Source organism: Gadus morhua, chromosome 17 (assembly GCF_902167405.1).
Source record: "Gadus morhua chromosome 17, gadMor3.0, whole genome shotgun sequence".
Lineage (NCBI taxonomy): Eukaryota > Metazoa > Chordata > Actinopteri > Gadiformes > Gadidae > Gadus > Gadus morhua.
The window spans coordinates 10,518,785-10,542,173 of NC_044064.1; the positions used below are offsets into that span (position 1 = coordinate 10,518,785).

Genomic DNA, 23,389 nt, shown 5'->3' on the forward strand with positions numbered 1-23,389 from the left:
TTTTTGGTGGAATTGTTGAAGGCCTCATGTCATCCATATCCTTTTCGTCATTGCAGGTAATTTTATGTGGTTTATTTGTGATTACTTACTATTATGAATGTTGTTTATTAAGGCCCCCAGTAATAGTACTAGCGTGTGTAGCTATCTCATATTGCCAGTAAATAGGAATATAATAGAAGCTTAAAGTAGAGGGTAGAGTCTGATAACAATAAGCAAAAAGAGAAGTGGGTAACTTGTATGAAAAGGTTTTAGTAGCTTATAGGAATAACTCACCTGTGTGGGCAGATGTCAAGGCTGGCTGGCTGAGTCCTCCGCTTTTCAGCTGGGTTTTAACTTGGAAGTCATACTGAAGCCCTGGCTTCAGATCGGAGAATGTCACACTGTCTGAAACTGTAGTCTTCTCTTGGTGTTTCTTTGAATTACAGAAACAAGTCACAACATAACCCTCCACCTCACCAGCAGCTGTTTCCCATGTAAGAGACACCGCACTACTGCTGACATGGGAAACTTTTACATTTCCTTGAGGAACGGCTTCTGTAAAAGATGAAAAACAGACAAGCATATTCATTTAGCATGCTACCTTCTGGTTATAATCAGTGTTTAACTTTAGGATGGGGATTGATCTCATGCTATGAAGCATGTTTACTATTGGAAACAGTTCCTGATTTGTATTTTTTCCGTCAGTAATCCTAATGATTCTAAAAGTGTATTGCGTCCCAGGCACAAGGTGCCTGATGCCTACTTTGCAGGAATCTATGATTTGGATAGTCTGTGAATTGATTTTGCAAGAGTTGACAAGATGATAATGAGATTCCACTTGCTGTTCGGTTCAAGCCCAGCCAAGAGTAATGATCTTAGTGGCAGCATGATGAACCTCTATTGGTCCAAAAGTAATTTGATGTGGTTTACCTCCGTTTATGTACCATGAATGTTTTTTATTAAGGCCCCTAGTAATAGTGGTAGTGTTTGTAGCTATCTTAAATTACCAGTAGATAGGAATAGAATCAGAGATGTTTGATACCCTTTTTTCTTTACGATTCCGATTCCTGAACTTGAGTATCGGCCGATACCGAGTATATACCGATACTGCATCTAGCATTGTAATTACTATTAGCACTTGTTCTTATTGAAGGGTTCTTTTTCCCTGACAGCACTGTATAGTCGGTTCCCCTTCTGTCGCCAAAATTTACTTTCAGAACTACATTCTTTATATGTATAATTGTAATAATTCATTTATAATCTTGTAGTTAAGCGTCCATCCTTTTTCCGACTCGGCAGCTCGAACCCACGTAGGTCGGAGATGATGCGTTTCCCTTTCCGACTTTCCACCTCCAACTTACGTACTATTATGAATGTTGTTTATTAAGGCCCCCGGTAATAGTACTAGTGGGTGTAGCTATCTTACATTTCTAGTAAATCGGAATTTAGTAGTTGCTTAAAGTAGAGGGGCGTTTCAGATAACAATAAGCAAAAAGAGAAGTAGGTAACTTGTATGAAAAGGTTTTAGTAGCTTATATGAATAACTCACCTGTGTGGGCAGATATCAAGGCTGGCTGGCTGAGTCCTCCGCTTTTCAGCTGTGTTTTAATTTGGAAGTCATACTTAAGCCCTGGCTTCAGATCGGAGAATCTCACACTGTCTAAATCTGTTGTCTTCTCTCGGTGTTTCTTTGAATCACAGAAACAGGTCACAACATAGCCCCCCACCTCACCAGCAGCTGTGTCCCATATAAGAGACACCGTACTAGTGCTGACATGGGAAACTTTGACATTTCCTGGAGGAATGGCCTCTATAAAAGATGAAAAACAAACAAGCATATTCATGTAGCATGCTACCTTTATGGGAGAAATTAACCATTACTTTTATATTAACTATGAGTTATTATCAGGCCTATATATCATACATTAATAGTGGAAAGCAGCTAAATCATCTCCGAATTCATAGGCATAGTATGGGACTCGGCACGGTGCCAGAGAGTCTGGGGTCAAGGTGTACTGACGTCAACCTAATGTTTAGATTAGATTGGCGTCCACCAGATGTTTAGATTAGCTCAACCTAATGTTTAGATTAATCAACCTAATGTTCAGATTAGCGTCAACCTAATGTTTAGATTAGATTGTCTGAGGATGTTGACCACATAGCTAGAGTAATGTATGACTGACCGGCTATGGGCAGGCATACCATATGGAGAACAGCTCTGTTTGTGAGGATAAAAAGCCTGAGATCTTATGATCGTTAGTGTCTTTGCAAACCTCACTCGGCTTTGTTGTTGCTTGTTTGCGGGTAACAAATAAGTCTCTGTCAATACTTGATCCGGACTCCCCGATTCCTCTTGCTCTCTCAGTTAGTTGAAGTGATAGAACTCGGTTATTTTCTACCACACCTTCTGGCAGAGTTCCCGTTGTCCGGTAATTACCGGTCTTTGACCGGAAAAAAATGAGGGGGACCGAAAATTCTAAATGTCTCCGGTCAGAATGACCGATTGGAAATAAGGCCCCGTCCACACAGAGCCGAAACGGGCAAAAACGATCCGGTTTCGTTTTATGCGGAATATTGAAGGCGCTGGTTCTCCACAGGAAAAGTGGAGCGCACCAACCCTGCGCCGCTGCGCGCATACAGCATGCGCGCTGTATACAAACATTCAGTCACGAGGAGATTCAACCTTTTAAATTGAGCAGGAATACTTTTGAATGTGTTCATTTGAATTGTGTTTAAATATGCTACAGTAGTCATTGGTTTAGCCAATTCATGTAAAACAATGAGGGTTTTGATTGTAGCGTAGCCTGTGTGATAAAATAAATAAGTTGTTACATTTCGTGCACTCGCTCAAATTGATCACTATAGACTACCGTAGGTTTATGAACTAAACGGCGGCAAGCTAGCGAAAGCCGGCGGCAAGCTTTGCGGAGTACCGGTATTTAACAACCATGGCGAATCAAAATATGATCACACACTTCTTCTTCTTTATATAGCCTGCCTATAATTTTTTTTAAGTGCAATAAACACGGACAATATCCGACAGATTTTTTTTTCAATTTGACCGGTAAAATGAAACCTTCCCGGTCACAGATTGGATAACTGTTCTGCTTTTGGTGTTATGGTGCATAACACGTCGGACCCTCGTCTCTGGTATTTCTACAACGAGACTCGTAGTGGGGGTTATCTCAGCCAAGGTTGAGAATGAATTGGGGGGAAGGAACTTTGGCTTTGACTCCCTCAAGAACATGAACCCACGACACGGAGGAGAAAGGAATTGTTGGCGGTGAATGTCTCCCCCTTGAGCCCCGCTGAGGGACCACCGCCGGTGGTGGAGGTGCCTAAGCGCTGCCCGGCAACAATCCCTTTCTCCTCCTTGTCGCGGTTCAGTCTACTTCACATTGATGTGGACGTGGAAGAACCAGGAACGTCGGAGAACCCAACACGGTCGTTTGAGATTCATAATATCGGCTCACACAGCTTTTGGCCGTGATAATATATATTATATGATATACTGTAGATATCTATGTAGGCTATATGATAATATTTAGATATAGAGCTCCAGGACTCCCGTGTGTTCTAGAATATTTACAGAACACGGCTAAAGGCTGTGTGCGCCTCGCCATTGCGATACATCCACTGTAAACAGAGCGCATGGTACCGAAAGCTGCTCAGGGCCACACCCCCACCCTCCTCCTTGACCCGCATCGCTCCTCCTCATTTGCATTATAGCTACAGACACCAAAACAGCGCATTTGGGGGAAGCTCAATGTGCGACTGGCTCGGAGTGGCTGTAACTCTGCAGCACGGCTGAATTTCGGGAACGTCTTTGAATACTGTGTTAGTTGCCCACTAATACCTATATTAAAGAATACATAAAATAGCATGTCATGGGACCTTTAGCTTTAGGATGGGGATTGATCTCATGCTATGAAGCATGTTTACCATTGGAGACCGATACAGTTCCTGATTTGTATTTTTACCGTCAGTAATCCTAATGATACTAAAAGTGTATTGCATCCCAGGCACAAGGTGCCTTATGTCTACTATGCAGAAATCTATGATTTGGATAGTCTGTGAATTGATTTTGCAAGAGTAGTCAAGATGATAATGAGATTCCACTTGCTGTTCGGTTCAAGCCCAGCCAAGAGTAATGATCTTAGTGCCAGCATGATGAACATCTATTGATCCAAAAGTAATTTTATGTCGTTTACCTCGTTTTATGTACCATGAATTTTGTTTATTAAGGCCCCTAGTAATAGTAGTAATATTCCTGAACTTGACTATGGGCCGATACCGAGAATATAACGATAAAGCATCTAGCATTTTAATAACTATTAGCACTTGTTCTTATTGAAGGGTACTTTTTCGCTCACAGCACTGTATAGTCGGTTCACTTCCTGTCGACAAAATTTACTTTCAGAACTACATTCTTTATATGCATAATTGTAATAATTAATTTATAATCTTGTAGTTAAGCGTCCATCCTTTTTCCGACTCGGCAGCTCGAACCCACGTAGGTCGGAGATGACGCGTTTCCCCTTCTGACTTTCCACCTCCAACTTACGTACTATTATGAATGTTGTTTATTAAGGCCCCCGGTAATAGTACTAGTGGGTGTAGCTATCTTACATTGCCAGTAAATAGGAATTTAATTGTAGCTTAAAGTAGAGGGGCGAGTCCGATAACAAAAAGCAAAAAGAGAAGTAGGTAACTTGTATGAAAAGGTTTTAGTAGCTTATATGAATAACTCACCTGTGTGGGCAGATATCAAGGCAGGCTGGCTGACTCCTCCGCTTTTCAGCTGGGTTTTAATTTGGAAGTCATACTTGAGCCCTGGCTTCAGATCGGAGAATGTCACACTGTCTGAATCTGTTGTCTTCTCTTGGTGCGTCTCTGAATCACAGAAACAGGTCACAACATAGCCCCCCACCTCACCAGCAGCTGTGTCCCATATAAGAGACACTGTACTACTGCTGACATGGGAAACTTGGACATTTTCTGGAGGAATGGCCTCTGTAAAAGATGAAAAACAGACAAGCATATTCATGTAGCATGTATCAATGACGACGATACAGAAGCTGATTTGTATGTTTTCGTCAGCAATCCTAATGATACTAAAAGTGTATTGCGTCCCAGGCCAAAGGTCCCCGAGTCTACTTTGAAGGAATCTGTCAGTGCGTTTACATGACACTCAAGAAAATCAAAGGATTGGCCAAGTCCAATTATGATTGGATTACTAAAATACATGTATTCACCTTAGTCAGACTAAAATCGAATCGAATAAGGTTACTCCTAGTCGGATTAAGACCCCTAGATTATTCGATTGATAGTTGCATTAAGCGTGCATGTCTACGTTCAATTCGATTTGATTTTGCGCCCTGCGCATGCTCGAGATCTTTGCCTGGGGCAGAGAAGCAGCGATTTATTTAAAAAGGTTGAAAAGAAGATGGAGGAAGCCGGTGTCGTGCCAATGTAGTTACCCCCTATAAGCAGTGTATCATAATCAACATGCATTCAGTACACACTACGCCTCTGTTACTAGACTAGCGTAGGAGTGTGTGCTTGTATGTGTGTGAGTAACCACAGCAAGTGAGTGGACGAGCAGGAAGAGCGAGCGGTAGCGTGTGTCAGTTTAGTGAATGAACGAGTCCGGTTGTGTCTGTGCAAACGTGTACTGTAAAGTTAGTGGAACTACGAATTAAGGACCCTGCCTGTCAAGAATCAGTGGCCGCCTCATTCCGACCAATAAGCAGACCCTGTGGCGGTCAAAGTGAAGGGTCTTACCCCCTGGAGGGACGTTCCCCTGGAGGGAACGTCTCTCCTGTGCTCCTCGACTACGATCTGGGAGCCGACAGCTGGAAAGGTGTTACACTTCGATTTCACCCAAGGCTGAATTAAAAGTACATGTTTTTCTAAATGTTGGTAATCATCAAGGTTGTAAAGTAGTAACTTGTAAGGTAGTAAAATTTAAGTCAAAAAGTTTTTTCTTCTGACGTGTTTACTATCTTCATTCATTGCGCCGCGGCCGAACTGACGGGGATATTCTCTGATATTATAAATCTTAGAGACTGCGTCGGGTTCTCCGACTCAGCAACAAGTAAAGACTCGTAGTAGGGGTCATCTCGGCTATGGTGTAGAAAGAATTAGCGAAAAGGAACTTTGACTCTCTGAAGTCCAGATTGAAACACTACATGGAGGAGAAAGGGGTTGCTGCAGTATGTGGACTCCCGGAGAAGCTGCTCCGCCACCACCGGAGGAGTCCGCATACAACCTAGAGGTCGGAACAATGGAGCGTCTGAGAAATGACATGGAACCAAAGTGAACTGACAGCTGTCTACTGGAAACATCTTTCTCGAATGCCGCCTGGGTTTGTTGTTGCTAGTGACGTAAAGAGGTCAGCCGGTGGCTCTATTAGTTGAAATGGGTACAGCGCCACCTATCGTACCGGGGCATGACTTGCGCAGCTGGCTCTAATACCACTAGTTGAAATGGGTACAGCACCACCATCGTACCTGGTCATGAAATGCTTCGGCCAATGAAACGACTTTCTCAGCGCCGTGTATACTCGGACAATTGCAGTTGTTGGATTGAGGAGCAATCAAACTATGGCTTTAATCGGATTAAGCTGTGCATGTAAACGTACTGTGAGATGTGGATAGTCTGTGGCTTGGAAGGACGAACGCACCTAGGTAGGAGATTTCCCATTCCAACTTTCTAACTCCAGCCATTTTCGAACGCATCACACCACATGTGTTTGTGATGTTCTTTGCCTGTGTAATAAATGAGCTAGGCATGTTATGCATTTGATCGGTGCATAAACTTGCTTACTCCCCGATACCCGATACTGGATTTTAGGCAGTATCTGAGGAATTTCCGATACTGATATCGGTATCTTTGAAGACAGAGGTAACATTTACATTTTAATATGTATCGCATCATGGATGACAACCTCTAGTGGCCATGGAGGTGAAAAGCATAAATCACATATGATTTATGCTGTAAGGTCTTTTCGAAATTAACATGAAGGTAACTTGAAGTAATAACCACCTCCACTTGCAGAAGGCATCGTTTGTAAATGAAAGATCAATTAATGGTTGTGAAGACACATTTAGATTTTATTTGGTGCTTTAGAACAGCGGTCCCTAACCCCCGGGCCGCGGACAGGTACCGGTCCGTGGGTCATTTGGTACCGGTCCGCAGAGAAAGATTATTTATTTATTTTAATAAAAACAAAGAAAACAACAACATTATTTCCGTTCTGTTTTTGCAGTGGTGGGTAGAGTACTGAAAATCTATACTCAAGTAAAACTACAATTACTTCCATCAGTGAAAAAGACATCATGTGTTATAGTGAGTGAGTGAGAGAAAGAGATGCACTTAAAACTCTTGCTTCATTTTGTGTATTGTTCACTAAACATACATAGAACAATACATACAACAAAAAATTGTATTTAATTTCAAACAAATTTACACTAAAAACGTAAATTAATTTCAGCTCTGTTGTGCATATGACAAAAGTGAAAAAAAAACGTGAAAAGTACTCGTTACCCGAAAAGTACTTTTTTTACTCGTTTGTTTACTCACTCGTTACTACCCACCACTAAACAGTGAACAATGTTTTATTTAGAAAAATGACCGGATTCCCTTTGTTACATCCATGTATGAAGCACTCTTGTCACTTGTCTCGGTCATGGTGTCGGTGCGTGCGATCCGTTGCCACTCAAATTCAACCCAGCTAGCAAAATGAGTAAAAAACAAACGTCGTTGGAAAATTTCTTTGGGAAGGGGAAAAGGCCCAGTGAGGAGACGGGATAAGAGCCTACGACTTCCAAGAAAAAGAAAGCTGCATTTAACAGACAATACCAGGAGTCCTACTTAAAATATGGATTTATTCCGACAGGTGATTCCCGTGCACCAAGCCCGCTCTGCATAATATGCAGCGAGCGGCTCTCTAATGAAGCAATGAAGCCTTCAAAACTGCGTCGCCACTTAGAGACCAAGCACCCTGCATTAAAAGACAAGCCTTCAGAGTATTTTGAAAGAAAAAAGCGTGAACAAGAAGGACAGAAGCTATTACTGAGGGCCACCACATCAACAAATGCGAGGTCACCGAGAGCATCATACTTGGTGGCTAATCGTATCGCTAAGGCTAAGAAGCCATTCACCATTGGTGAAGAATTGATACTGCCCGCCACTAAAGACATTTGCCGTGAAATTCTAGGGGAGGATGCGGTTAAAAAGATAGCACAGGTGCCTCTTTCGGCTAGCACTGTCACTCGGCGCATTCAGGAAATAGCAGAGGACATTGAGACACAATTGTTGGAGAGGATCAATAAATCACCGTGGTACGCACTCCAGGCTGACGAGTCTACAGATGTTGACAGCAAGGCAATACTACTTGTTTATGTGCGATATCTTTATCAGGAGGATGTGCATGAGGATATGTTATGTTCACTATCGCTGCCAACCAAAACCACAGCCGCAGAACTATTCAAGTCGCTGGATGATTATATATCAGGAAAACTGAAATGGTCCTTTTGTGTCGGCATATGCACAGACGGAGCTGCTGCCATGACCGGACAGCTGTCTGGTTTAACTACTCGGATTAAGGAGGTTGCACCTGAATGTGAGTCTACGCATTGTGTCATTCACAGGGAAATGCTGGCTAGCCGAAAAATACCTGCAGAACTTAACAGCGTATTGAATGATGTTGTTAAAGTTATAACCACATCAAAGCACACGCCCTTAACTCGCGCCTATTCGAGCAGCTTTGTGAGGAGATAGCCGCGGAGCACAGACACCTTCTCTTACACACAGAAAGAAGATGGTTATCCCGAGGGAGATCGCTGGCCAGAGTGTTTGAATTACGAGAGCCGCTGCAGAGATTTCTCTCAGAAAAAATGTGACTGCTGGCAGCACATTTCAGTGATGAGGAATGGGTCGCAAAACTCGCTTACTTGTGCGACATATTCAACCTGCTCAATGAACTAAATCGGTCACTTCAGGGGAAAATGACAACTGTCTTCCAGTTGGCAGATAAAGTAGCTGCATTAAAAGCCAAACTGGATTTGTGGGGACGGCGCGTGAACAAAGGCATATTTGACATGTTTTCAAACATTCGCAGGGATTTTGGAAGAGACTGAGCCCGAGCCTTCATTCACCCAGCTGGTGCACGATCACCTGTCTATGCTTTTAAATGAGTTTGAGCGCTACTTCCCAACCACAAAAGACCCACGAACTGCCAAGGAATGGATCCGCAACCCATTTGTCAATAAACCAGGGGAATCCAGCATGTCGATGCAAGAAGAAGATCAGCTGCTGGAGATCGCAAATGACGGCGGCCTTAAAAGTATGTTGGAAACAACCACTCTGCCTGTGTTCTGGATTAAAGTCACAGCAGAAAACCCTGAGATCGCCAAAACAGCACTGAAAACCCTGTTGCCATTTCCGACATCCTATTTGTGTGAAGCAGGATTTTCTGCAGTGACGGCAACCAAAACAAAATATCGGAGTAGGCTGGACATAAGCAACACACTTCGGGTGTCATTGTCTCCCATTATTCCTTGATGGGACCGTCACGTTGCAGGGAAACAAGCTCAGGGCTCCCACCGATTTAGCAATAGGCCTATAGTGAGTTGTATTTTTCATGCACTTTATATTTGTTTTTGTGTTGTGTCTTATTTTGAAGGCATGTTTAACCGTTACCATAGCGACCAGAGAGTGTTGGGGGCAGAGCCGCAGTTATTTACTCATGTTATGTTGTTTGCACGATGTTACGAGGGCGCTGCTAATAAAGTTGCATAGGAGTACACAGTTGATTCACGTTTATTATTATATTTAGAAAATACCAGTTTTTATTTTATTTTGTGTATTTATCCGCCGGTCCGTGAAAATGTTGTCTAACATTAAACCGGTCCGTGGCGCAAAAAAGGTTGGGGAACGCTGCTTTAGAACACATATCAGCGGACAGCGGATGGGTTTCACTATGTATGAGGCCAGTTTCATTTGTGATCAGGCCGGGCGGCTCTTGCCTGATTGCGGCACGTGAGGTGAGTGAGCACGGTTGACGTGATAAAGGTCTGCGGTTTACGGTCGGGCCATGAAGGGTTTGTGCACGGGAGAACGCGAGATCACGCATTGGTAGGTCATTTATTTTTTGCACCAAGGTGTAGTTTGCACAGTGTGCGGGTTTCTGGCACTTTTACCCGTTTGTAATGTTTTCCATGCGACAGCGTATTGGACGGCGCAGAGGTCCTTAGTGACGTCTTGCACGTGTGGTGGAGGCGTGCGTGGTTGAAATGTTTGGTGTATGGAAGAACATTAATTATTAGATAACGCACTTTGTGGTGGATATATACCCACTAATTAAATAGTTTAATTAATACAGATGTAATTGGTGATTGATGGTGATATTGTCTTTCATGGTGTATATTTTATAATATTATATATTGGGAGAACCTATATAGAGAAATTGTAATTATATAATTTTATGTTAAAATTATATAAAGTTTATGATAATATCTAACTGATTTATTTGGATTTGATTTAAATGTTTGATTACACATTTCTTTTGTTTTGTATCAATAGGTTTTCAACCCAATCCTAATTCGAAATGCTTGTTTCACAATGCATGTTCAATAAAAACAAGGAAAAGGATTTGAGCTGTCCTGCGTCCTCTGTCTAATCCAGGCCATTTCAAATTGGGCAAGCACAAAAAAAGAAAAGAAGATAATTTGACAGTATCGGAACAACTCTATATAGAATAGGAGTTTTTAGGAGAGGGGAGAGTCTGATAACAATAAGCAAAATAATCAGTACGAACCTTGTATAAAAAGGTTTTAGTAGCTTAAAAAAATAGCTTACCTGTGTGGGCAGATGTCAAGGCAGGCTGGCTGAGTCTTACGCTTTTCAGCTTGGTTTTAATTTGGAAGTCATACTTGAGCCCTGGCTTCAGATCGGAGAATGTCACCCTGTCTAATTTAGTTGTCGTCTCTTGCTGTGTCTCTGAATCACAGAAACAGGTCACAACATAGCCCCCCACCTCACCAGCAGCTGTTTCCCATGTAAGAGACACCGTACTACTGCTGACATTGGAAACCTTGACATTTCCTGGAGGAATGGCCTCTGTAAAAGATGAAAAACAGACAAGCATATTCATGTAGCATGCTACCTACTGGTTGATTCAGTGTTTACCTTAAAGGTTGGGTATGGAATTCTCTTTTTTGGCCATTTCTGCAAAATTACTTGAAATCCTTATCATAACCCACTTACAGCCACTGAGTTAGAAGTACTGACATGAAAATCAAACAAGTCAATCATCTGTGGAACGGGCAGGGCTCGAAAAACTCCAGCCAATGATTTCCAGACCCACCGAGTGGCATTGGACAGTAGGTACGTCAATCAAACGGTCGTACTGCTCTCCCGCTCCCCGCGCGACCCCTTCGTGCACGTACTCGGGAACCAGAGCAAGATTCTGTTTGTTATCGTGCGGTAGCTACTGAAGCTAGCTAACGGCTCGCTCTTGCGCATGATTGCACGTCCATGTACTTGGAATGGGTGGAGTCAGAGTCAGCGTTGAAGGAGAGGGGGTAGCCCCATTTGAATTGTGTATTTTCTAAATCAGCTGGCGTTTCGCAAATCCCATACCCAACCTTTAAGAGGGGGATTGATCTCATGCTATGAGGCACGTTTACCATTGCAGACTGATATAGATCCTGATTTGTATGTTTTCAGTCAGTAATCCTAATGACACTAAAAGTGTATTGCGTCCCAGGCCAACGGTCCCAGATGTCTATTTTGCAGGGATCTGTGATCTGGATAGTCTGTGACTTGATTTTGCACGAGGAGACAAGATGATAATGAGATTCCACTTGCTGTTCGGTTGGGGCCCACCCAATAGTAACGATGTTGCCGTTAGTGCCAGCATGATTAACCTCTATTGAGGCAAAAGTAATTTTATATGGATTATTTCTGTTTATGTACAATATGAATGTTGTTTATTAAGGCACCTAGTAATTGTACGAGCGTGTGTAGCTATCTTAAATTGCCTTTAAGATAGCATTCCTGAGATTCTATGCTTTTTTAAACGGGGTATGACATGACTATATCACTCAACCTTATGATGCCAAAAATTGACCCAGCATATTGAGTTGCAACGAAAACCGGCCCGCCGGCGGGATTTTACGAAAGTGGTTAAGGTCCCTGGTAATAGTACTAGTGTGTAGCTATCTTATATTGTCAGTAACTAAGAATGTAACAGTAGCTTAAAGTAGAGGGGAGAGTCGATGAAAGGAACCCCTGTTATCAGTAAAACAAAACGTAAAGCTAAGCTTGTATCTATATACTTGAGAGAATCATAGCATATTATGTGCTTCTAACCTTACCGTTGAGATTTTCGGGTTGATCCATACTGGAAACAGAATCAGAATCATCAGGGATGTCCTTCAATTTAAACGAGAGTGAACAAAAACAATCCATTCAGTTCAATTACTTTGTGTGGCGTATGAACATTAAAAATTAACTGACTCCGACTACCTTTTAGGGCCAGGAACATACATATATCTTAAATTTGTATATTCGTTTAACTTTTTTTTAAAAGGAGACATAATATGGTGTTTTCCCAACAAGTAAACATAGTATTTGAGTTCCAGAAAACATGTTTTTGAAGCTGTTTGCTGGAAATAGCTTTTAGGAAAAGAAATATTGTCTACCGCTATTCCCCTTTGTTTCAGTCCCTTCAGAATGCGCCGTTTCTGGTGTCTGTAGCGTTGATGCAAATGAGCTGCTGCCCATTGACCAATGAGCTGTCAGACTGAACCACAGCATGGAGGAGAAGGGGTTGTGGCCGTTTGCTGACTCCTGGAGCTCTAGATCTATATTATATAATATAACATAATAATAATATTATATACGGGTATTTATATAATCTATCTAATATCACGGTCAAAAGCTATGTGCGCCTCGGATGATATTATGAATAATAAAGACTGTCTGACGTCTCTGGTACTTCCACAAGTAAAGACTCGTGGGGGATATCTCGGCCATGGTTGAGAAGAATTGGTGGGAAGGAACTTTGGCATTGACTCTCTGAAGTCCATGAACCGCGACATGGAGAAGAAAAGAATTTTACTCCGGGAGCTGAACTGCGGGACTGCCTCCGAGCTCCCCGCGCCGGAGCTGCCGGCCGCAGTCGAAGCCGTCCGGCTGCAGTCCGGCAGCTTGGGCGGTGTACTACGGGAGCTGAACTGGCGCCAAAGCTAGGTGGCAGCTCTAGCGGACGAGCAGCTCCGGCTGGGGTAGCTCGGCGGCAGTCCAGCAGCTCAGCTCCGGGAGTGCAATCCCTTGCTACTCCATGTGTCTCCTCCTCCTGACTTCCCTTCGGCGGCAGCTCCGGCGGGGTGAGCTCGGCGCCAGAGAAAGGGATTGCACTCCCGGAGCTTAGCTGCAGGGCTAGCGCAGAGTTCCCCCCGCCGGAGCTGCTCGTCCGCTGGTTCACACAATCTTAGCGATGCTCTGATTGGAGGGGAGTGGGGAAGTGGGAGGTAATATTCAAATGTGCCCCCTTCCTACGTAGGAGGGGGCGCCGAAACTGACTCGCTCGTTTGGTAGCTGGAGGCGGGCTGCTTCCAGAAATGCGTATCTCACTCAAAAAATCATGTACGGACTCATTTCAAAGTTTGTATGCGTGTGGGAGCACCATCAACCCATAACAACACCCCAAATCCCAGGAAAAGTGCTGTTTTTATAATGTGTCCCCTTCAATGTCCAGTTGTATGAGTGTTTGTATAAAATGAACAATAAAGAATATATCAGTTATATACAAATTGATGAAAACAGCTCTATGAGTAAAATTGTTGGTTAAGCTCAAGCTTAACAAGACCAAATTTTGTGTGTTAAGACGTAGTGTTTGTATTGAAGGGCATTAGTGTAAATAAAGTCTTACTGGTCAACTGGTCTGCCACAGCCAACGGGTTGTTCCAGTTCTATCTTACAGGGGTGTTAGAAACATTACAGCTCCAAGCTAGTGATGTATCTTTCCGTTTGCGTAGTATGTGTGTAGATGCCCACTAGGGATGGGCATTCGATTAAGTTGTCTTAGTCGATCGTCGGGAGAATTAACGATCAATTAGTCGATTAATCGTTAATATTTTACCTTAAAATTTTGTTCTGACCAAGTATAACAGCACCGGGACTTTTAACTATACATGTATCACTCCGCTGTTTACGTTCTGCTAGCTAGTCCCAGTCGCGGATCCATTTATGTTTGTGGTGCCAAATAAATAATTAAATAAACCAACAAATGTTAACCAATTAATGGTGCTTGTAGAACTGTTGTATAAAAGCAATATCACACTCGAGGTCGTGCTGTTGTAGTGAATATCAGCACAGCTGTCATTATCTTCGGCACAATCACAGCCGTGCTGATACAACGCACTCCCGTGTGATATTACTTAAGTATTTATATGCTATATTCAAAATGAAATGAAAATACATAAGCAGTGTGTTTTCCTAATTGGGATCTTTATTATTAGATGAACAACTCAGTTAAACCAGATCCGTTCAATAGTTATGCGCTACTCTGTCTGCTCTAAGCAACGGAGCATGCAGCTCGAAGCCGATGCTCATAAACAACATAATCATATAAAAAAAACAATCATGTTACAACCTAACCAACCAGTCTACGGATTTTTGTTCAGAAAGATGAGCATGTTGACATGCTCTGGGGACAGACGCGACCGCAGCCTCTGGTGACCAGTCCAGCCGCCGAAAACACCCGCTCTGAGGGGGCCGACGTTGCCGTGATGCACAAATACCTCCGTGCTAACTTGGCAAGGCGGGGGAACAACTTTCCACAATCCAGGGGCTCAGAAAGTTCTTTATTTCTGCTTCGATGCTAACCTCGCCTTGAGTGGTAGGCCTATAGTGCTCCCCAATAAGTCATTTTTTAAATAATAATGGTCCCACACCAGACTTCGCCGCAGCCTCGTCCGCTTCATGATTACATCGCCGTGTTCCAATATCCATACTATCCGTACTTACTAGCCTAAGTTTGAGTACGTAGGGCGTTCCGATTCAGATCGGGCGAAAATAAGTCTACTGAAAACGGTCAAATTGCGAAGTGTGTGGCGATGTACACTTTTCGTACTCAACGGCAGCCATCTTAGCTACGTCGCGGAAGAGGGCGGAGCCAGGCTGAGCCAAAGTCGGCGCATTTTCCACATAGCCTGCAGTCATTTTGTAGTTTTTATAGCTTTTTATAGCTGCTAGCAGGGGTTAAAATTAACTTTTTTTCACCACCGTCCCGGAAACGTCCCGAAAAACATTTTGAACCGTCCCGAATCGTCCCGAACTTTTCCCATAAATATTTTTTACATTTTGAGTCGTTACTTAGGCCTACTGATAATATATAAAAACACAATACATTATGTTGATGAAATAATATATTTATTTCCAGATGACAAGCAACACCCTCGCAGAACTGTGGTCTATCTACGTGACCACAGTGTGTGTGTGTGTGTGTGTGTGCGTGTACATAGAACAATGTGTGACGCAGCGCCACAGAATCAACACCGAGCGCCACAAATTGATTCTGCTTTTTTTTTTTTTACGTTTTAGCGATTTTGAAATATAAATATCGTTCCGTTCGTACACCCCGCGTAGCAATCTTTCTCCCTGTCACTCATTCACAGTCGCACAGAGAGACAAGCGCGCATAGGCCTACGTGCCAATGGTGCGCGGGTACACTACCACTTATTGGATAAACCTGCGTATCATGCACACGCACTGACAGTGGATTCGCCCACTCATCCTCTCAATGCACCTACAAAGGCAAACCCGAAGCAGCAGGAATGTAAAAAGGGATAGTGTATAGAACGCCGGTAATTATCGGGGAAAATAAGCCCCGACAGGGTGAACTTGCTTCCCCCTGAAGGGGCTTATTTTCAATCATGACCGGCGATGTTCTCTACATATCCCGCTTATTACACGGCTACTTGCCAAAACGAAACAATAACTTCACATGGTGTGTCTTTTTACAATTTATTTGATACCAGCATTCGTAGTGTTGATCAGCAGAGAAATAGTCCGCGAAAGACGTTGACGTCGCTTAGCAACCGAAGTCGCTGGGATGACAAGTTACCGGTACTTCCGGAGTGAGACTTCATTAGAGGCGAAAAATCGGTTGTTTTCCTTGACAGCGGTCAATCATACTCATGATTATACTTAGCAACGGTGACTTATCAAATATAATTCACCGCCGGAAGTTGTGAAGGTCCCATTGCAAGCGAACGGAGCGTTCCATGGCATTGAGAAGACCCATGTAATAATTGCAATTAATGTGAAATGCAGCTGCTATGTAGCCTATATATATGAAATTTAGATAAATTAAATTTAGATAAATTACGGTGTTAGACCCCCAGGCCGTTCTGCCGGCGATTTAAATTCGCTCTGCAGCATAGGCTGGAGATCGGGAAGACTCCCGGTGGGCCGGCCCACTTTTTTTTTTGACTCCGTGCGCAGCCCCGCCTTCTCCAGTGAACCAAGAAAGCCTGACGAACGGGGGATTTTACACCCGCTGTTTCACTGAACAACACAAACGCGAGCGCGTCAACCAATTGAACGAAGCCCTTTCCATTAAATGAAGTCAGTGCCCGCAAAATTCTCTTCGTCCCGAAGTCGACCCGAGAGAGAATAAAAATCCTCCCGATGACAATTAATTACGTCCCCGGGACGACGGGACGTCGTTAATTTGAATCCCTGGCTGCTAGGCGTAAAGAGTTCACTGTTCAAAGCGGGATGTTTATTGCGGGGGAGGGGCCGCAAATTAAAATATTGCCCCCGTGTGGTAAAATGTTTAATTGCGCACTGCATTAGTTTAATCGATGAAAAAAATACGTAATTGACGAAATTCTTAACGATCAATTAGTCGATCGTCGATTAATCATGCCCATCCCTAAAGCCCACATCAGTAATTGAGGGACAACGTTAGGGCTGGGCGATATGGACCGAAAGTCAAATCTCGATGTTTTCAAGCAGAATGTTGATATAAGATATTTAACAATTATTCGCCGAAGGCGACGTGAATAGTGGGAAAAAGCTATTCCCCACGATTCCCCACTATTCACGGAGACTGAAGTGAATAATTGTTTTCGTATATACTACACGTGAACACTTCAAAAATAAATAGGATAACACTTTTGCCGGGATTTATTTGTTTTTTTTAAGCTGTTTATTTGTTTTTATTAGACGACCGTCATGCTCATGAAAACAATATCCCGAGTTTAAGATCTCAATCATATTACCCAATATCCCGAGATAGCGAACCAATCAAATTGCGCCATCTTAGGAAGTTCACGTGTAGCATATAATATATATCGATATTTGTTGACGCAAAAACATAGTTGCAGTTGCCGCGCTCGAACTCTTCGATCTATTTCGGAGGGCTGCATTGCTTTCATTTCCCGCCTGCCTGCGTCGCTGTGCTCGTTATCCTGCCTTGCTGATTGCAAACTCAATCCTAAATTTGGTTGTAGCAGGCCAGGGTAGCTAAACACTTTAAAATGAGTCAGTCAAAAACAGTCAGAGCAAGATGTGGGAAATGCGTTTCCCACGGATTCCATGTTTCGGGCTGAAGGGGATTTAAAAAAGTGACGTGAGTGGAAGAGTGGGGCCGGGGCAGAGTGTGTGAGCCAGAGGCAGAGTGGGATAGAGAAAGATAAGCAGAGCAGAGTCCTGCACTGGTCTTATATTGCAATCCCACAACCGTCCGTACCCGCAATACTTAAATCCACATCCAACCAGTGTTCCGACAGTAGTGCAAGTACCCGCACCCGGAGGAAAATTAGACACATTAGATGGAACGCCGGGGAATTACACTATCTGGTGTCTGACCAAATTTTGTGTGTTAAGGTGCTTTAGAATCATCCACTGTGGATGGTTATAGTTAACTCCTCCGCTCCTGAATATCAGATCTGGCACTGGAGAAGTCTCGCTCGCTTGCAGCGCTGGATGCACTGAGCAGGGATGGTGTGGAATATTGGGCAAATGAACGGCCATGCTCTCCCCACCATAACAACACCAAAAGAGTCATCTTTAGGTGTTTTGTGAGGGCGGGGGGGGGGGCGGGCGGCGCAGCACGGCGGCACGGCGACGCGGCGTTAGCGCACGAGTTTAGTTTCTACCTGAACTTTTGATTCTGTGACATTCAAGGAATGAATTGCAACAGACAACTAAAGCTGGAGGTTTTTATTTCAAGTACAAATAAACTCAAGACCTACCTGAACCAATATTTAACTTCTTTAGGAAAAATAAATAGCAACAATATACTACTAGGTACAACAAGGCAACTAACTAAAATAATGAATGCAATGCACATATTGTCAGGGAGGGCAGCCGACTGAGGTCTAAGGACATGGAAGGCTCCTAGGATGTCCAGCTCCTGGAACCTCCTTTTCAGTTCTTTCTCCAGGCCAGTAATGTAGGGTTGGATGACCTACAATGAACAGATCAGCACATTTTCTCTACCAGGAACAGAAGGATCGAAATTACTTTCCCTACTCTTATTTTTTTAAAGTTAAAATCTACACTAATCTGTTTCCACCTCACCTGTTGTTTCAGCAACATTTTGTCTGCTGTCCTCCTGGCCTATATTAATCAGTATCTCTCCTGAACAGCCCGGCCCCTGAGAAGCACTGGGTTGTTCAGCACTGTTCGATGCCTAGGAACATTCGAAATAAATGTATTATATATTTAATAAACATTTACCAGCCACAGCCCTTTGACTGTTCAACTTAATTTCAGACTAAGCTAACTACCTCCTCAAGCTGCTCCGTCTCGTCTGGACGAGGCCTTTTTTGGTGCAGAAAAAACTTTTCAATACTCAGCTGGATTAAAGCAACAAACATTCAGAGTCAGAATAAAATAATATTAAGAATAGAATGTGATAAATGTTATCTATTCTTTTTGATATGGCCCCCGTATAGGCCTATCTAAACTATAACCGCATTTCATCTTAATCGCAGTGTTCGTTGCGTTACCAACGACGTTGTCTATGATGACGGGTGGAGGATGTTCAATATCAATAACGTTGAGTTCATAAAGCTAATGCCTTTTCTGAGTTAACAAAAAAATTGGGCAGATGTGTTAGACCACAGTATGTCATACTAACCTTTGGTAAACTGCAAATGTCGTAGACCGTCTTCTCTGTGCCAAATATATTTTTCCATTTATCTCGAGCATTGCGCGTGGACAGGAGGAGCGGGCGAATCAGCCGTCAGTGAGTGTGCATGTAACTCCACGTTTACATGCGGACACATCTGATTCGCATAGATGTGGAAGAACAGCTCAATCGGAATAGAAAAGTATCATATATATACGCCTCAATCGGTTCGGAATAGAATTATATGAGGAATAGAATAGGTGGTGTAGTCCGCTATAAATACTTATTCCGATTAGTTTGGGGTTTAACTTGGAGCAGCTGCAGTAGTTCGCAATTGGTCCACTCCGTCTGTACTTTAATGCACACCGAACTTTACCGCTGTCAAGGAAATTGGATTTATTGCCTGATTCACGTCTTTGTTATTATCACTCCGTAGTAGTTACAGTAGTCCGGTAACTTATCAACCCCAGCGTGTCCGGTTGCTAAGCGACGGGTGACATCGGTGGGTTCATGTGTTAGCATCGTCGCTCTCGCTCCGTGTGTTTGTGTGTGTGTGTGTGTGTGTGTGTGTGTGTGTGTGTGTGTGTGTGTGTGTGTGTGTGTGTGTGTGTGTGTGTGTGTGTGTGTGTGTGTGTGTGTGTGTGTGTGTGTGTACGAGAATGACAGGGAGAACGAGTGCTATGCGGAGATGAATGGACGAAACGATTTTTAGATTTCCAAATCGCGTTATTAAAAAAAAATAAAAAAGACAGAATCAATTTGTGGCGCTCGATGTTGATTCTGTGGCGCTGCTCCACACAATGGTCTATGTATGGGAAACACTATGTGTGTATGCAGTGACTGACTGTCACGTGTATGCATGCAACCAATAAAGTGTGGATAGTAGGGGTGGGAATCTCTTGGCACCTCACGATTCGATTCCGATTATGAGGTCAACGATTCGATTCTGAAGCGATTATCGATGCATCTCGATGCAACCATTTTTTTTATGTAGGCTACATTTCCATGCGTGATTTTCAAAAAAATATCTATACATCTGGGTTTGCTACTCAGAGTTTGCTAATCACTTCCTACTTTTGTGATGATCTTTAAAGACATCAACAGATGAATTAACTTAACAAATAGTCCATAAGAGAGAAAGCTTTGTCACAAATATGACTTTCTATGAACAATGCAATAATCAATGCAGCTTGCATTATAACACTATATGGAAGCATGCAAAAAATAGGTTTCAGTTTTATTTTCTTTCTAATCATTCTTTTCTATGTCATTAAAGGAAAAGCTGCTCTTGAATTAGAAGGAGTTCTTGTGTCTGGCTGTGAGTTTGCACGCATGCTATGCGTAGGCTGAATCGCAATCGTGTCAAGACAAATCAGATTGGCCAATACACACTGAAGATAAATTCAATGATTTTAAAATGACAAAAATTATCCCTCTCTGGCGGACAGAATGTTGCAGCAGGCAAAAAAAATAAAATAAAAAACAAACATTTTTTTCTAATTTTATTTTTATTTTTTATTCAGATTATTAATTTATCTGCATCCAGACAGAATCGTTCTAGCGAGAATCGCGATGCATCGAAGAATCGATTATTTTTCCCACCCCTAGTGGATAGACACTAGGGGGGCGGGAATGTGCGTTGTAAATGTAATTTTTACTTTTGAATTCTTATAGGATGTAATGAATAATTTAAGAGATGTGTAGGCCTACAAATATACGAATCATAAGTCAGAACGGGCTACATTTGGCTGAATTATAAAAGGTATGAGTGGTATTATGAAGAGCCGTTTGGAAGCCGAAAGAGCCCAATCTTGTTGTTGAGCTGATCCAAATGATCCGGCTCCCTGAATAGAGTCGAAATTCCCATCACTACTCTGAAGCATAGTGAGGAAATAGCAGGCGGCAGGCGCGACTTGGAACGGCTTTTTATGGAGCAAATGCGCTGTAATTTCAACGCTAATTAACTATGTAATAAACTATATATCGATATTTTTCAAATATCGATATACTGCCCAGCCCTACACAACGTGCTCCCTTTCATTGTTGTTTTACATCATTGACAGAAACTCATCACGATTATGTAAGAATTATAAATGGCACCATCCAGAAAACGCACGTTAAACATGCACATTTTCCAAATATTACCACGCAAAATTTGGTCATTAACTTTTCTAAGACGTTATTTGCGCTAATGGTCTTCCATACCATTATGCCTTGTTGAGGTGTATTTTCCCAGACGCTTTTGTCCCCAATGGCTTACCATACGAGACATTTCAATACACGATTCCAGTTTGGAAGTGTTAACCAGTATAACTTGGTTATGTGGACAACATGTATGTATTTCAGTTGAAAAGTAAAATAAATACACCAAACATTTCAGTCAGGTCAAGAAACAGACCCTTAGGCCCCGTCCACACGAAGCCGAAACGGGCGAAACCGTTACGGTTTCGATCTATCCGGTTTCGAAGTATCTCCGTAAAGACGAAGCCAAGCGAAACCGGATAGATCTGTAGAAACGCTGTAGTAAACATTCCAGGCCCATAAGGGGCGCTGCTTCTGGTACACAAATCCAGAAGAAGAAGAGGCGAGCATGCGCATAAAGGCTGCCCCCCGAACCACTAACAACACAAACAGCTCTTCTACGATGGCGAACTAGATTCTCAATAAATAATGGCTTAGCAACCCAACAAGGGACATGATATGCTGCAGAACGATTACAAGCTTGTAGTCCGCCATCATCTTTTTTGTTGTGATTTCTGAGACTCCGCGGGCTTAAGAGCCATTGGCTAGGAGGTCGAGGGGTGGGGCGATGACGTCATGGTTTGCGGTTTCAGTCGGTTTCAGGCGTCCACACGAAACCAAAACGAAACCGGATAGATTTGAAACCACCTCCGAGGGGTGTTTCAGAAGTTTGCGGTTTCGGTCAGCGGATTTGCCGGCTTCGTGTGGACGGAAGACCGAACCGTACAAGACCTTTGCGGTTTCGCCATGAAATCGGCTTCGTGTGGACGGGGCCTAAATGGGCGTCACGTTAGAACGCAACCTACGTTCTACCCGCAGTCGGCTAAACGTTAAACACAACACAATTATCCCTATTTTGAAAAAGCTTCTGAAAGTCTGTTGCTTTTTTTGTTGCCGAAATAGTTTAGTTCAATAAATATTTGAGTTCTGACAATTGCCATTTTTTAAATAATTCACCAATGCAGTGTTCACGTTAGCCGGCTATAGCCGGACATTGGCCAATTGCACGCACGGCCGGTGTAATAAAATGTAAACGGCCCACATGTCTGAGAAAAAAAAGAAAGAAATTCGCATTTATGTATGAATTAATCCGTAGCATATGAAAACCAGTAGGGGTTCCTGGCCGAGCTCACCAGGGAGGCAAACACGAACGTGCATTCATGAACGCGCGCTGTGCACCCGCACATGCATACACATGTCACTCAGTGGCCACGCTATTGAACGCTGATTGGCTGTCATCACGCAAAATTCGCTTCAAAGTTGAAATCTTTCAACTCGAGCGAATTTGTCGCAGCACAAATCCTTGTGAATGCGCTCGCCTGTGCACGGCGAAAGTGTGGCGCGACAAATCAAAACTTGTCTCAGGTTTTCTCTCACGAAAAATTTCTCTACGTTCACTTTGTATTGGATCTTGCCGCCCCGTCACGTTTGATGTGAACGCACAAATCTTTCCCGACTGGGCAAAGCTGGCCAAAATCGCCAGAACAATCCCCATGTCCAGTATTCCTGCGGAACGAGGCTTTTCTCTCCAAAACCGGATTAAAACATCTATCAGAAACCGTCTAGCTGAGGAAAAGACGAGGCTGATGCGCATATCGAGCCTTGGGCCGGGGTTGAAGGACTTCAAGTGCTCCGCGAGCAGCGGAGCACTTCCATGCCATGAAGTTGCGCCGAAAGTAGCCTGCAAGAATTCCAATTATCGAATTAATAATTTTTTACCTGTTTACCATTTTTTTAAGTATCAGTTAGGGATCAGGGGTCAACTTTCTGTAGGATGTCTACAGGTTAAGCCTCCGAAATAGTCTGTGATGCGGCATGCGTGCACTGTAAAAAAAATATTTTTTTTTTTATTATTTTTTACCACATTTTACAAATGTTGACCATATAGTTTTATTGCGGAGGTAAATCGGCGTTGAGAGAAAATTCATGAAATAATGCCGCTTGTTTATGCAAGCATAAGCTAGAACGATGACTGTGTCTTTAACTAGTCTGTGTGTTTTAAAGTACACAGTC

The 23,389-nt window shown here is 43.0% G+C and overlaps 1 protein-coding gene across 2 annotated transcripts in view; it reads right to left on the reverse strand.

Moving 5' to 3' along the window:
• LOC115529623 (up-regulator of cell proliferation-like) overlaps positions 1–23,389 on the reverse strand; it is a 60,033-nt gene that overhangs the window by 35,440 nt on the left and 1,204 nt on the right. For both annotated transcript variants that reach the window (XM_030338464.1, XM_030338463.1), the window contains exons 2-6: positions 12,363–12,420; positions 10,843–11,103; positions 4,732–4,992; positions 1,529–1,789; positions 274–534 (exon numbers count right to left, since the gene is read on the reverse strand). In XM_030338464.1, the coding sequence (XP_030194324.1) occupies positions 274–534; positions 1,529–1,789; positions 4,732–4,992; positions 10,843–11,103; positions 12,363–12,420 (1,102 nt within the window). The remainder of the gene's footprint in view (positions 1–273; positions 535–1,528; positions 1,790–4,731; positions 4,993–10,842; positions 11,104–12,362; positions 12,421–23,389) is intronic.